The sequence below is a fragment of the Artibeus jamaicensis genome, unplaced genomic scaffold (genome assembly GCF_021234435.1).
Source record: "Artibeus jamaicensis isolate MK-2021 breed Jamaican fruit bat unplaced genomic scaffold, CSHL_Jam_final contig_64, whole genome shotgun sequence".
Lineage (NCBI taxonomy): Eukaryota > Metazoa > Chordata > Mammalia > Chiroptera > Phyllostomidae > Artibeus > Artibeus jamaicensis.
The window spans coordinates 2,491,397-2,505,655 of record NW_026521911.1 but is presented as its reverse complement, the minus strand read 5'-3'; the positions used below and the strand labels follow the sequence as shown (position 1 = coordinate 2,505,655).

The 14,259-nt window shown below is 42.5% G+C and overlaps 1 protein-coding gene across 1 annotated transcript in view; it reads right to left on the bottom strand.

Moving 5' to 3' along the window:
- MRPL48 (mitochondrial ribosomal protein L48) overlaps nt 1-14,259 on the bottom strand; it is a 42,602-nt gene that overhangs the window by 13,306 nt on the left and 15,037 nt on the right. Inside the window, exon 4 of the mRNA XM_037148700.2 lies at nt 6,611-6,699. Within this exon, the coding sequence (XP_037004595.2) occupies nt 6,611-6,699 (89 nt within the window). The remainder of the gene's footprint in view (nt 1-6,610; nt 6,700-14,259) is intronic.

The window sequence follows — 14,259 nt, the reverse complement described above, 5'->3', positions numbered from 1 at the left end:
CAGATAGGAAGGAATCCAATTAGAATCACAGGCTGCTGCAGCTGGAAGGGACTTAAGAGATAAATAATTTGGTCTCTCCTTCCTACCCTCCCTCATTTTACACAAAGGAGAAGTTGAGGCCCAGGAAGGGGAAATGACTTGTTTAAGGTTATAACAGTAAGGGAGGAAATGGCAAATGCTAACTACTTTTTGTCTAGCAGCCCAGGGTCTCCCCTCTAGCTTCTGCTAATAGTATCACTATAGATGGCATTGAACAGGGTGGGAAAGTTGGGAAGGAATTGTATCGTCCTAATCCTCAAATGAGAACACTGATATAATTAAAGTACATTTAGCTTCCAGAAATTCTGGTGATGGAAACTCTAAGATTTACACTTGGGGTCTTGAGTAATTTGGTGATGGCACTCTGAACAGCCCACAATGAGCTGTAAGGTACACAGAAATCAAGTGATTATGTTTATAACTCCATGTGGCACATTCAAGGGACATACACCAGACAGTAGACCTGGACCCGATGGGGGTGGCACAGGCAAAGCCTGGTGCTGCGTAAAGAGCATGAGACTTAGATGGAAGCCAAAACAAACCTGGACCCAAATCGTGTTTGCTGAGTCACTACATGACATTGAGTATTCTTTCTGGGTGTCAGTTTGTTCGTCTTTAACACCTAAGGTTCTTGTAAAGCTGAAAATAGTGAATTTATAGGAAATGGAAATAGCATGGATATGAGATAAAATTTGACCATCCTCAGTTCAAATAATGGCTCTGGAAATTACTAGCTATTTGGGCAAGTCATTTACTCTCTCAGAGTTTTATATTCCTCAAATGAGTTCTTTCATGACCATAGGATATCTGAGGATTAAATAAAATATACTATTTGGGTTTTTTTTGAAGGTTTAATTTATTTATTTTTAGAGAGAGAGGACAGGATGGAGAAAGAGATGGAGAGAAACATCAGTGTGTGAGAGATACACATCTATTGGCTGCCTCTTTCATGCCACCAATTGGGGACCTAGGCCCGCAACCTAGGCCTGTGCCCTGACTGGGAATCAAATTAGTGACCAATTGGTTTGCAGGCCAGTGCTTAATGCACTGAGCCCTATCACCCAGGTCAAAAGATACCATTTATAAATGAGATGTTTTTTAAAGCCTGACATGTGTCAATAGTAGTTATATCATCTAGTATATAGTAGTTAATAAATGGAATCTTTTAAAATTTGACTAATGTACCCAGATAGGACATTTTAATTACTTTAAATTAGAGGTAAGCATGCTCCTGGTATCCTACTGGTATGCTTTACAGAATGAAGCACTTATTAAGCACCTCCTATGTGCAAAGTGCTGATTCAACCATTCTAAGGAGAGACACCAAAGAAATAGAGAACATAGTCCCAGGCCTCAGAGAGTTTACAATTCAGAGAGAGAGAGAGAACAGACATGTGTGAAAGAACAGATCCTCTCAGTTCAATCATGGCGAGCAGCCCACTTCCCATGGCAAGTCCAACACAAACCAACTTGTGCCACACCGATCACGTCCCTAAGGGGAACCCAAGAACCGCCACCGCAGATACGTACAGCTAAAAGGGCAGTGAGCGGAGACACACGAGGGTCTGTAGGAGCTACTCAGTAAATGGTATCTTTAAAAAGATTGGATCAGATGGATCCAAATGGTATCTTTAAAAAGACTGATCCAATCCAAGCAGATTGATCCTGCTTCTCAGATTTCATGTCCCCTCATCCCCTAGGGTCCACTGGAAACACCAGGATTAACGAACTGTTAAGTTTCCTAACTGCATCTCCAGAAGCAGTGTCCTTCCACCTTTGCCCAGAATGCTTCCCCTCCCTCCAAAATGTTTGACTCTTTACCCAGTTTCTTAATGTGAGTAAATTCTTGCCCAGTTTTTAAGACTTAGCTCAAGCTCTTCTAGAAGGCCATTTCCTGATTTCTCAGGCTAAGTTAGACACTATTCTGCTGTGTTCCCACAGCAGCCCCCCAATACACTTCTGTTGCTTACCATGTATATTCATTCATTCAACAAATATTTACTGACCACTAGTGATGTGACAGACCAGGGTTAGCATTAGGGGTAGAACAGTAAATAAAACAGCCATAGTCTCTGCTCACTGAAGTTCCCAATCTGAGTACTATCTTCCCTAGCCCACTGTACACCTTTTGTAGAAAGAGACTGTGGCTCTCAGGTGATGTGTCCCATCACCTGAGAGCCGTCTGTGCTCAGCACAGTGCTTGGCACGTAGTAGATGCCCAATGACGGTTTTTCTTTTTAACGGGTTACAAGAGGTATAGTTGAGGGAAAACACGGATGTTGATTTAAAACAACACTTCCTAAGCCAGGCCTATAATCCATGTCTAGCCCTGCAGTCCCTGGGCTGGCAAAGCCAATCTTTCTGGTCTCAGGAAGCTAGGACTGTCACCATAAAGTGATTCTGGGCTGCTGATATTTCCAGGAAGGCGGCCACGGTCTCCTCGCGAAGCTAAGGGTGCTACAGCAAAATAAATAGGTGTCAGAAATGGCAGATGTCAACAGTAAAAGCAGCATTAAGTTTCCAAGAATAAAGGTACCGGAGTCTGAAGAGCCATTCTATAAAAAGGAAGTAAATGATCAATGGTGCAAAAGATACACTTTACTCTCTTGCCCCAGGGCCTAGAAGACAGAAAATATAACAACTACAAATTGACAGCAACTTATGTGGCCTCTGTTTCATCTTCCTCCATCTTCCTCTTCACAATTCTCTGATTCTTCTCTCTTATTACCCCAAGGCTGAAGCAGGACAACAACTGAGGGCACATAAGGAAGTCGTCTTAGGAGAAATGACCCAGCACTATACAAATATGAAGGACTATACCATTTCCATTTCTGTCCAGTAAAAATCACTCAAACACTCTGAGGCCTTTTAATTTTAACAGAATAGTGTAGGGCCATTGAGAGGATAATGAGACATAAACATTGAGGCACAGTACTAGGTGTGCTCCAAAATGTGATCCCTCACTGCCTCCAGTCAACCTGGGACTTAGAGATGAGAGAAGAAAGGTATCATCCCATAAAGAGGAAGGAGCACGTGCAAAGGCACAGAGGCCTGAGACAGCATGGGTGCACGCGGCCCACCTCTGAAGCACAGGGTGCAAAAAGAGAAATCACTGAGGAGGAGGTTGGGTTCACGTCCTGAGAGACCCGGAATCCCATGGTTTGCTGTCACCCCCACGTTGCCACACAAGAGGAAGCTTCATTTTCATCTCCCCCATCACTCACTCCTCAGAGTAGTAACAAGGACAAGGGCATAGGATGGAGGAGTGGGAACCCACCAGGCCATTCAAGAAAGAAAGGGGTAAGACCAGTACTGCCAGGGAAAGCTGAGGTGAAGTTGGTGCTCATTTTCCTGCCCAAGATGAGTCTGAAGACTGCGTATGAGACCTTTGAAAGGAGGAATGAAGAGAAATGGGACCAACAGAAATGGGACAAGGGCTGGGAACTTAGTACATGAAAATTAATTCTCATCTCAGGGATTTGGGGCTCAAAAAAATAGAGGGCCCAGCCTGAGACCCACAGAGGCAAAAAATGGGAATCTGGCTGATGAGTGTTTTTTCTAGGCTCTAGGTTTCAGGAGAGAAAGGGAACCACAAGATGCCTTCTAGCTTTTCCAGCCTGGTTCTCCAGTGGGGGAAGGAGACAGGAACTCGGGACAGAGACTCTGCAAGCTGGCAGAAAGAGCTTTCCTTGTGTTGTCCCATCCAGGAGGCGAGGAGCCTGCAGCAGCTTCCACCCCTATCCAGCTACTGTGCTCGCAACCCCAGGACAATGAATAACATCAGAAAAAAGCTGGTAACACTAACAAAGGGAGCTTTGCTCCCCTCAAGCAACTAAGGTCATCTGGAGCCAGCTGTTTGCAGATAGTGGGCTGTATTTGCAGTTCTGATTTATAAAACCTCAGGGCAGCTTCAGTAACCACATTTCAGTTCAGCTCAATCAATATTTACTGTGCTCTATTTGATGCCAGGCCCTGCACTGGACACTGAGAATACAGAAAAAATGAGACATGGCTTCTACTCTGGAGAGCTCATCATCTAGAAGGGGAGATGGCCATCAAAACAGATGGTTAAAACAGACCACTAGGTCCCAAGACAGGAAGTCATGGTAGGACAAGTGACCCAGTGCAGGGAATCTAGGAAGGTTCCTCAGAAGGGCAGATCTATTTCCTCCATCCTTACCCTGCTTCTCACCGAAAGTTAAAGGTTGAGGATGTATTAACAAGTGAAAAGGGAGAGAAGGTCTTCCAAGTAGAGAGAACAGCATGTGACAGGCCTTGGAACAGTACAGCCATCTGGATGAAAAGCAAGAGGCCCACTGCAGCTGAAGCACGGAGTCCATGAGATGGGAGCAGAGGCTAGAGAGAAAGATGGGGACAGGTGGATGGCACTAGACTGCCTTTAATACCAAGCTAAGGAGTGTGTCGGAGCATGGCATATGCAAAAAATTATCTTAAGACGGAGGATCCCAAAACATTAAAAAAAAACCCACATGTACCCCAACAAAACCAATTTAATTTCCTGCTAATTTATGTGAGACTTTTAGAAGAAGGATGTCCTAAAATTAAATGACTCCAAAGATTACTCTAAGGTGTCACAACTCAGAAAGGGTGTAAATCACTCCTTCTGAATTTTAATGGCACTTTGTCTTCCTGTTAGCACTTGTCACTTTCTGCTTGCCGCATAATCATCTGTGTCTTATCTCAAATTGTTTACCAGCTCCCTCTGAGCATAAACCAGCTGTTGTTCATTCATCCTATAAAATTTTATTGCAACCCAGTCTGAATAAATAAGTCACCCCCAACAGTGCCTAGCACATACATACGTTCAATTAATATTTCATGGCATCATGGAGATACATAATATTGAAGCAGAAAGACTCTTAAAGATATTCTAATCCAGAGTTTCTCAGCCTTTTTGAAGAGGCTGAAAAAAGCTAGGAACTCTCTTCTCAGAAAAATTCACACATAGAAAACATTTTCCATAGAATTTCAGACCCTACCATGCCCAGAGGAGAAAGGTTAACTTATCCAAAGTCACAGCTAATGAGTTGCAGAACCAAGCCTAGAACACAAGTTTCCTGGTTCCCAATTGCATAGTCTTCCCACCACAAACAAACCATTTTAACTGAGCTGTTTCCTGCTAGGAAGCTGCCTGATACAGGCCTCAGACGTAGCAATGTTCTTGTAGTGAAATGCCTTGACATAAGGATGTGCTCAAGAGAACATGGCAAGTTTAGTGGCCTCTGAGGCCCAAGTACAGTGGTATTGAACTTCTGCCAAGGAGAGAGAGGCAGAGGGAGATGAGCATGGTTACATGGGAGCATTACAATAAGCCCAGGAGAGAAGACTCCTCAGGTAGAACAACAAAATCTTCTTAACTGTACTGTTTATAGGAAGTGACAGAGTCATGACTCAAAGCCAGACATTCTGACATTCTGGCCAGTGTTGTGTTTGCCCCACCAGAAAATCCTCAGCACATGCACAGAAATCTAAGCAATCCAGCAGCTGGAGCCAGAGAAATGGGCTAATCTTTCTTTAAAAATCATTGTTGTTCAATTACAGTTGTCTGCATTTTCCCCTCACTGTTCCACCCACCCAGACAAATCCACCTCCCTCCCCTGCTTCCACCCTCCCCCTTGGTTTTGTCCATGTGTCCTTTACAGTAGTTGAAAACCCTTCTCCCCACTGTCCCCTCCCCACCACCCCTCTGGCTATTGTTAGATTGTTCTTAATTTCAATGTCTCTGGTTATATTTTGTTTGATTTTTTTCTTTTGTTGATTATGTTCCAGTTAAAGGTGAGATCATATGGTATTTGTCCCTCACCGCCTGGCTTATTTCATTTAGCATAGTGCTCTCCAGTTCCATCCATGCTGTCGTAAAGGGTAGGAGCTCCTTCTTTCTCTCTGCTGCATAGAATTCCATTATGTAAATGTACCACACTTTTTTGATCCACTCATTTACTGATGGGCACTTAGGTTGCATCCAGCACTTGGCTACTATAAATTGTGCCGCTGTGAACATTGGAGTGCATAGGTTCTTTTGGATTGGTATTTCAAGGCTCTTAGGGTATAATCCCAGCAGTGGAATTGCTGGGTCAAAAGGCAGTTCCATTTTTGGTAGGCTAAATAATCTTATAATGCTTAGAACTAACTTCCAATAATCTGTGATAACAGATTCTAGGAACACATAAAATTTTAAATCCGTAAGACTATAAAGCTCACCTGGTTGGCTAAAGAAGTCAATCCACCTCTACTACTCACCACTCACTCAGCTAAACTGAACGTACCATTCCACACTGCACCACGTACTAGGAACACATTTTAAAGTATCACAGATCATACAAACAAATCATTTGCTTTTTACTGTGATAACCTGGCCTAGGGATAAGATTGCGAGCTGGCAGAAGCATCTCCATCATGGATAATATCTAAGTTAAGTAAATAGAGAGGACTGAGGGATGACCCCGTATTCTTTCCAGCTCCAATACTAGCCAGCCTGTGCAGATCTGATCTTTGGGTGTCGTAAAAGCTGCACACTCTCCCTTTTCTAAAGGATCACTGCCCCCTTTACCTCTTGTTCTTTAATTAGGTGCTTGTATCTTCCAATGCCATGGGTGGGCTTTGTCTTGTAGTGCCGACTGGTACTTAGCAAAATGCCACCTAAAAGAGAAAATGACACAAACCTGTTTCAAAACTCCTCCAGGGACAGATCACATGTGAGGAGACAAATTCTCCATTGCAAGACTGGGACTACTTTGGGGTAGCAGGTATCTTATTGGTTTAAAGAACCAGAGCTATATATACATATATATTTTTATCCAGGGCTGACTCTCAGTTTAGTCCCCATTTCTATCCTTTTGGCCACTGGACTCTATCGAGTCCCCACTCCGTATCCTAGAGAAATTCTCTCCTGCTAGAGCCACTGGTGGTATAGGGACAAAATACATTCTCATAGGGTTCTCATTTTCTCTTTCCCCTCAACAGGCAATAATTCCTTTGAAGTTTTCTGTGAATCGTATAGAGAAAGTTAACATGTGGCAAGTATAACCAGGTAAGAGAACAATCACGGATTTCCACAAAGTCTTTAAAACTGCCTAATTTGATTAATTTGTGCTGATGAGGAACAATCTCTAACACACACTGTTAAGTGACTAACAGTAAAAACAAAAGCCTGATGTACAAACTGTGCGTGTGTACTACCACTAAGTATACAATAGAATCTCCATGTGCATCTTCATGGTGTAGCCCAGAGACGTGCCTCCCAGATGCCCCTTCAAGGAAGGACTTGTTAGTATATAAGTGTTCTCCTTTAATCTTCATTATTTTTATTCCCATTAACAAATAAAAGAAACTACAGCTCAAAAATCATGGTGAAGTGGCCAAAATCATCCAGCAAATAAAAGGCAGAACTGCATTTTAAACCCAGGTCATTCCGATTAAGCAGTTTATGCTCAGCTATGGTATGCCCCTGAATTTCTGGAATATAAAAATCTAGCTAGATCTGATCTTTTTTAGCTCAGGTCTCAGTTCCTTATCTCCATGCTTTCACTGGAGCCAACATGACACAGCTCTGCTATGTCCGTCTGTCTCTCTTGCTTGGTGTCCACCTTCTGGATTAGTCCTAGTCCTACTCCCTTTCCTCCCAGCTCCTGTGGTCCTCTCGTCATTGTCCCAGGGTCATCACGCTGTGGGGGGCTAAACACAACATGGTGGGAGAAGTCTAAAGGCATCTCGAGGAATGTTTCCTTTTTAAAAAATATATTTTATTGATTACGCTGTTACAGTTGACCCAATTTTCCCCCTTTGCCCTCCTCCATCCAGTGCCCTACACTGCCTCCAGCAATCCCTCCCCTCAGTTCATGTCCATGGGTCATGCATATAAGTTCTTTACGTACTACATTTCATATACTGTTCTTAACATCCCCGTCTATTCTGTATCTACCAATTTGTACTTCTTAATCCCTGTACCTTTCCCCTCCTTCTCCTCCTTCACCCTTCCAGCTGATAACCCTCCAAATAATTTCTATATCTATGATTTCTGTTTCTGTTCTTCTTATTTGCTTAGTTTGTATTTTGGATTCAGTTGTTGATAGTTGTGAATTTATTGTCATTTTAATGTTCATAGTTTTGATCTTCTTTTTCTTAAAAAAGTCCCTTTAACATTTCATTTAATAATGGCTTGGTGATAATGAACTCCTTTAGCTTTACCTTGTCTGCAAAGCACTTTGTCTGACGTTCCATTCTAAATGATAGCTTTGCTGCATAGAATAATCTACGTTGTAGGTCCTCGCTTTTCTTCACTTGGAATACTTCTTGTCAGTCCCTTGTTGCCTGACAAGTTTCTTTCGAGCAATCAGCTCACAGTCTTAAGGGAACTCCTTTGTAAGTAACTATCTACTTTTCTTTTGCTGCTTTTAAATTCTCTCCTTATCTTTAACCTTTGGCAGTTTAATTATGATGCATCTTGGTGTGGCCCTCTTTGTATCCTTCTTGTTTGTGACTCTCTGTGCTTCCTGGACTTGTATGTCTATTTCCTTCACCAAATTAGGGAAGTTTCTTTTTCATTATTTCTTCAAATAAGTTTTCAATTTCTTGCTCTTTCTCTTCTCTTTCTGGCACCCCATGATTCAAATGTTGATACACCTGAAGTTGTCCCAGAGGCTCCTTAGCCTATCCTTGTTTTTTGGATTCTTTTTTCTTCTTGCTGTTCTGATGAAATGTTTTTTTCTTCCTTATGTTCCAAATCATCAACTCAATTCTTGGCTTCATCTACTCCACTGTAGGTTCCCTGTACATTTTTCTTTATTTCACTTAGTATAACCTTCATTTCTGCCTGGGTCTCTTTTATGCTATTGAAGTACCCAATGAGTTCCCTAAGCATCCTAATAACCAGTGTTTTGAACTCTGCATCTGATAGATATCTTCATTTTGTTTAGTTCTCTTTCTGGAGTTTTGTTCTGTTCTTTCATCTGGGCAATATTTCTTTGCCTCTTCAATTTGGCAGCCTCTCTCCCTGTGTTTCTATGTATTTGGTAGAGCTGCACTGACTCCTTTTCTTAGTAGCATGTCCTACTGTAGAAAAGTGTATCTTTAAGTGGATGGGGCAGAGCCTTAGGTAATTGTCAGGATGTGGCAAATCATGTAAACCAAGTTGATGGAGTCTCCAATATGGTATTGCCACTCTGTTGCTCTGTGTTGGGGAGGGCTCAGAAAGGGGACAATGCCTGGTGTCTGGAGTTTTGTCCAGGAGGAAGCTGTCCCCAGCACTCGTCCTGATGTCAGGCACTTCGGTTTCTCCGGGTATGCTGCTGGTGCCCTTCCAGCTGCTGCCCCGTTGCTGAAGTCCAGAGGGAATGACCCTGTGTAAGTCCTAAGTCTGTTGTGGGCTCTTTAAGAGGAGACTTCTGAGGATCCTCCAGTTTCTTCCACCATCCCAACCCCCATTGGTTTTTGCAGTGAGAAGTTATGGGGACTTATCTTCCTGGCACTGGAACCCTGGGCTGGGTGGTCTGGTATAGGGCTGGGATTCCCTCACTCCCAAGGTATCCCTTCCAATTTTTATCCATCACACGTGGGTGTGGGACCACCCGTTCTGTGCCTCTGTATCTCTGCACCTCTCTACTCATCTCCCCATCTCCCCATCTCCCCCACTCCAACCTGTCTGGATGAATGTGACTTCTTTAATTCCTTGGTTGTCAGATTTTCATACAGCTCTATTTTCTGATGATCCTGGATGATATTTTTTGGTAGTCTAGTTGTAATTTTTACTGTGGTTGTGCAAGGAGGCAAGCTGTGTTAACCCACACCTCCATCTTGACCAGAAGTCTCCAGAGGAATGTTTCTTAAGCTTCTCTTTCTAAAATGGGTTCCCACACAAGTCGGGTCTGTGCCAGGCCAATCAAAGATTGGCTTCAGAGTCAATCCTATATTTACAATCACACTGTTTCATCCAGACAATCCTGGGATATGTATTAGTCCCATAATATGCATTATTCCACATCTACTATTACATGCCAACAACTGCAAAGAAACTGGGACAAAGATAACTAAAATATGCTACTTTCCCAGATACTCACTCGGTGTGTCCTGGGCAAGGATGATGGGAAGACAGATAATTATCTTATGTTGTACAAAATACTTCAGTGGAGATGAGAGCAAGGTAGTAAGTGCCTAGAGGAAGAAACAACTAACTCTGCCTTATGGGTTGGGAGTGGGGAAGGGTACAGGGGACTAGGTTCAGAAGAGGTAAAAGCTGCATTCTTGAAAGGGTAAGAGTATACTACTCAAGGAACAAGGAGGTATTTTTGGTACTCGTTCCCAAAGAGCATTGAACATAACTGAGGTGTGTTCTTGGCCCCTGCCCCAAAATTGTCTCTCTGAATCTAAGACTTTTTACCCTTTGAGTCTCTGAGTTTCAACTCTGCAACTTGGGACCCCACCCAAGGAGCTCATATCTAAATTCGCCTGATGGGTACACAATGATCCTCAGATCAGAGCCTTGCAAATTAATCTTATCCAACAAGATCAACAAGATTTTATCATGACCTCAGAAATATGACTTTGAAAAAAGCACTGAATCCTTCAAACCATGTTCATTCACTTAATAAATATTTATCAATTCCCATCAGGGTAGCCAGTGACAATTATACCCTCATAGCCATGTGAATAGCACACACTACAGTTGTGCAGTGTATAACCAACCCATTATCTATGGCACGACTATTGGTACCACGCAATGCCCTAGAAGCTGGGGCTATAACAATGGACAGAGACAGAGTCCCTACAATAAAGAGCCTATGATCTACTGAGGAAACAGTAATACCAATGCAGAGTGATAAGGGAGGGGAACTGAAGCTGGTCTTGAGGTGTTGGGAAAGGATTCTTAGGGCAAGTGGCTTTTAAGTAAAACTTGAAGGATTCTAAGAGTGATGAGAGAACAGGGTACGGGGAGAGGAAGAGCCACACAGAATTTCAAGGCAGAACATGAGGAGCAGGGTGGCAAGAAATGAGTTTACAGAAACAGGCAAAGCTCAGGAAGGGCTTAATTACTGAACACTTATGATGTGCTAGGCACTATGCTAAAAATCGGGGATACAAAAGTTCTCAAGGCCAACAAAACTCCACTTATGGAGCTGACGCTCTAGTGGGAGGAAGGCACAAAATAAATATAAAATTACAAATTGAGATAAATAATTTTTTAAAAGCACAAGAGGGCTATGGCGGTACAATTGGTGTATCTATTTTAGATTGGAGTCTCAGGGAAGGCCTGTCTGAAAAAAATGACGTGTGAACTGTGATCAGAATTCAGAGGGAAACAGTAACAGTGGTTATCCCCAGGGAGGGGAAGTGGCTAGAAGACAGGAGAGGGACATTTACTGTTCTATACTGTTTTGTACCTTTTAAAACTTGTTCCATACATGCATTACCTATTCAAAAAATAAATAATAAAATAAATTGAAACCTGAAAGGCAAATAGGAGTTTATTAAGTGAAAAGACAGAGGATGCATGTTCCAGGCAGAGGAAATAGCATGTGTGAAGGCTCCAATGTGCGACACAGCTTTGGTATGTTCAAGGACAAAAAGGCTGTCAGTGTGACTGGCACAAAGCAAGAGGGGCACACAGAGAGTACCAGAAACTCGAACAGTGCGTTGGAACACACCACACTGGGCCTTATTAAGGGTGTGGATTTCTGACTGAACAACCATAAGCAGGGAAATTATATGTCTATTACATTTTCAAAAGATTACACTTTGGTTGTCCTGGGGAGAGGGAGTGTGGACAGAAGGAGGAGGAGATACAAGTGGTAGCCTTGGTTAAGTTATTGTCAGTGATCCCAGAGTATCCACATCCCTCTCTCTCGTTCCATCTTCCAGAATTTACAAATTAATCCTTCTAAAACACAGACCTCGTCAAATTACTTTCTTTCATTAACTCAACTATTTATTTATTGCACACACACACACTTTTTTAAAAAGTACTTACTATGTGCAAAGCACCATACTGATCACTACAGACACACCAATGAATGAGACAGGAAAGGTCTTTTGCCATATTTTAAAATGTTTGATGGTTTTCTACTGCACAAAGTTAACCCTTCTTAGGTGAGCATTGAAGAACCTTGATTTCATAATCTAGTTCCAACTACTTCATCTCCTCATTCTCCCCTCCTCCAGGCCTTTAAAACCTTGCTCCTCAGCAATGGCTACACTTGCCACTCTGTAGAAACCATGCAGTTTTCACCCCCCGTCACCCTGGATACTCGCCCTGCTGGGACTGCACCCCTCTGCCTGGTGAAACCCTGTAAGCCTTCAGGGCCAGCTCCAACGTCACTCTCTGGGACACTCTTCTGCTGCCCTAAACATACAAAGATCACCGAGAGTTTATTTCATCACTCTCCATGCCACCATTACAGGGGTGGGCAAAAGCAGGTTTACAGTGGTTCATGTGAAAATAATACAATAATTAATAAAGAATAATACAAGAATAAACTGTTTGGCGTGCTCATGACTGTAAATCTACTTTTGCTCACCCCTGTATACAGTAAAACTTTGTATACAGTAAAACCTTTGTGTAAATAAAACTCAGACACCAGTCACCATCTTGAAATATACAGAACTCAGTAACCCTCCAGTGGTTTTAAAAAGTAGGACCACAGTGACATCGCAGGTGAGTATCACGAATGCTCGCCTTGCCTCGGCCTCACATACTGGAATTCCTTGGCAAGGAGGCATTCAAATTCAGTTCGGGGCAATTCCTATAATTAGAGCAGCTGGTTAATTAAGAAGCCAATTCAAACTACTGTTAAATTAACCATTTTCTTCCTTAAATGAAAGGTTTTGGTTAAATTACCAGTGGTTAACCTGCTTAATTAGCCAGTTGTTTTAATTATAAAATTTACAACTTTGAAAGCCTCTGATTTCTGATAAGTTCAACTGAATTTTCCTCACGGCTGTGTGTCATTAAGCTAGGTTTCCTGCTGTCACACTGACACTGCAGCCTCCTAAGAGAAAAGGCAACTCTCTTCTCTTAGACACGAAACCCCAGGGTTTCGAAAGGAGGCTTTGAAAATCTTTCAGTTAGCACAACTCTAGGATGTGATCACACCCGGGCTGCTTCCACCTCGCACTCCTGCCTGTACGTGTGCCAGAGCCAGCTGTCCTTCGGTGTCCTTGTTACTAAACTGAGCACTCGACCCATCAATCCAGGGTGGGGGTAAACAAATTCACTTTAATTACTTCTCCTGCAAAATTGGAACAAGTATTTTTAGCACAGCTATGCGGAAGAAAACGAGAAAAACACTGGCGTAGCCACGGCCAAGAATTAATCACAAGATATTCTCTTCATTCAACAGACTGCTAGTCCCTGACACACCCTACCCAGCACCTGGCAAATAGTATGTGCTCACAAAATGTGTGTGTGTGTGTGTGTGTATTTTTAAGGTTCTTGAGATAGTTTACCAAGATTCTGCAATGGTTTGGCCCTGGCAGCTACCTACTTTTTTTTCAAAATCTATTTTCAGACATTTTTCAGGTTTTCTAATTGCACTGAACTACTCGGACTACAGTATACCGTGCTTCTCTGACTCCACCTTTTTGCCCATGCTGTAATGAGAGGACTCCAAGTACCCTTTACTTAACTTCTTTAGACCTCTATCTACTTCTACCTCCCTGTGTATGCTTCAGTCAGTGAGAAAAAGGTGTTCACTACCACTCGGCCCATGCCTTGGACAGCAGCTGGGATGGCGCCCGGGGCCCACGGCCAGTGTGAAGGGTAAAGGCAGGAATGCGACACTGCCCCTGCTCTTTCTTCCCAAGCATCATTACAATTCAACTGTGAAATTTCCCACTTTAAAGATTTCTCAAAGAACCCATGAAAAAATGCCAAGTTTTCAAGTAGAATTATGTTGGCATGCTGACACTGGTGAGTTACCCTGGGCCTTGGAGCCTCCCAAACATTGGGATTCCTTAACAACAATTGAACAATGGGCACAGGAAAATGTAAATGAACGGTATGAAAATATGTTCAAGCAACTGCTAATCAAACACATGGAAATTAAAAATACAAGGGGCAGCATTTTTTATTATTAGCAAATATTTAAAAAATAATAATATTGATGAATGTATAAAAAAGGGGATTCTGAAATACCAAAGAAATATAAAATGGTGCAGTCTTCTGGACAGCAATCTTGTAATACACATCAGTAACTTAAAAAATGTGCA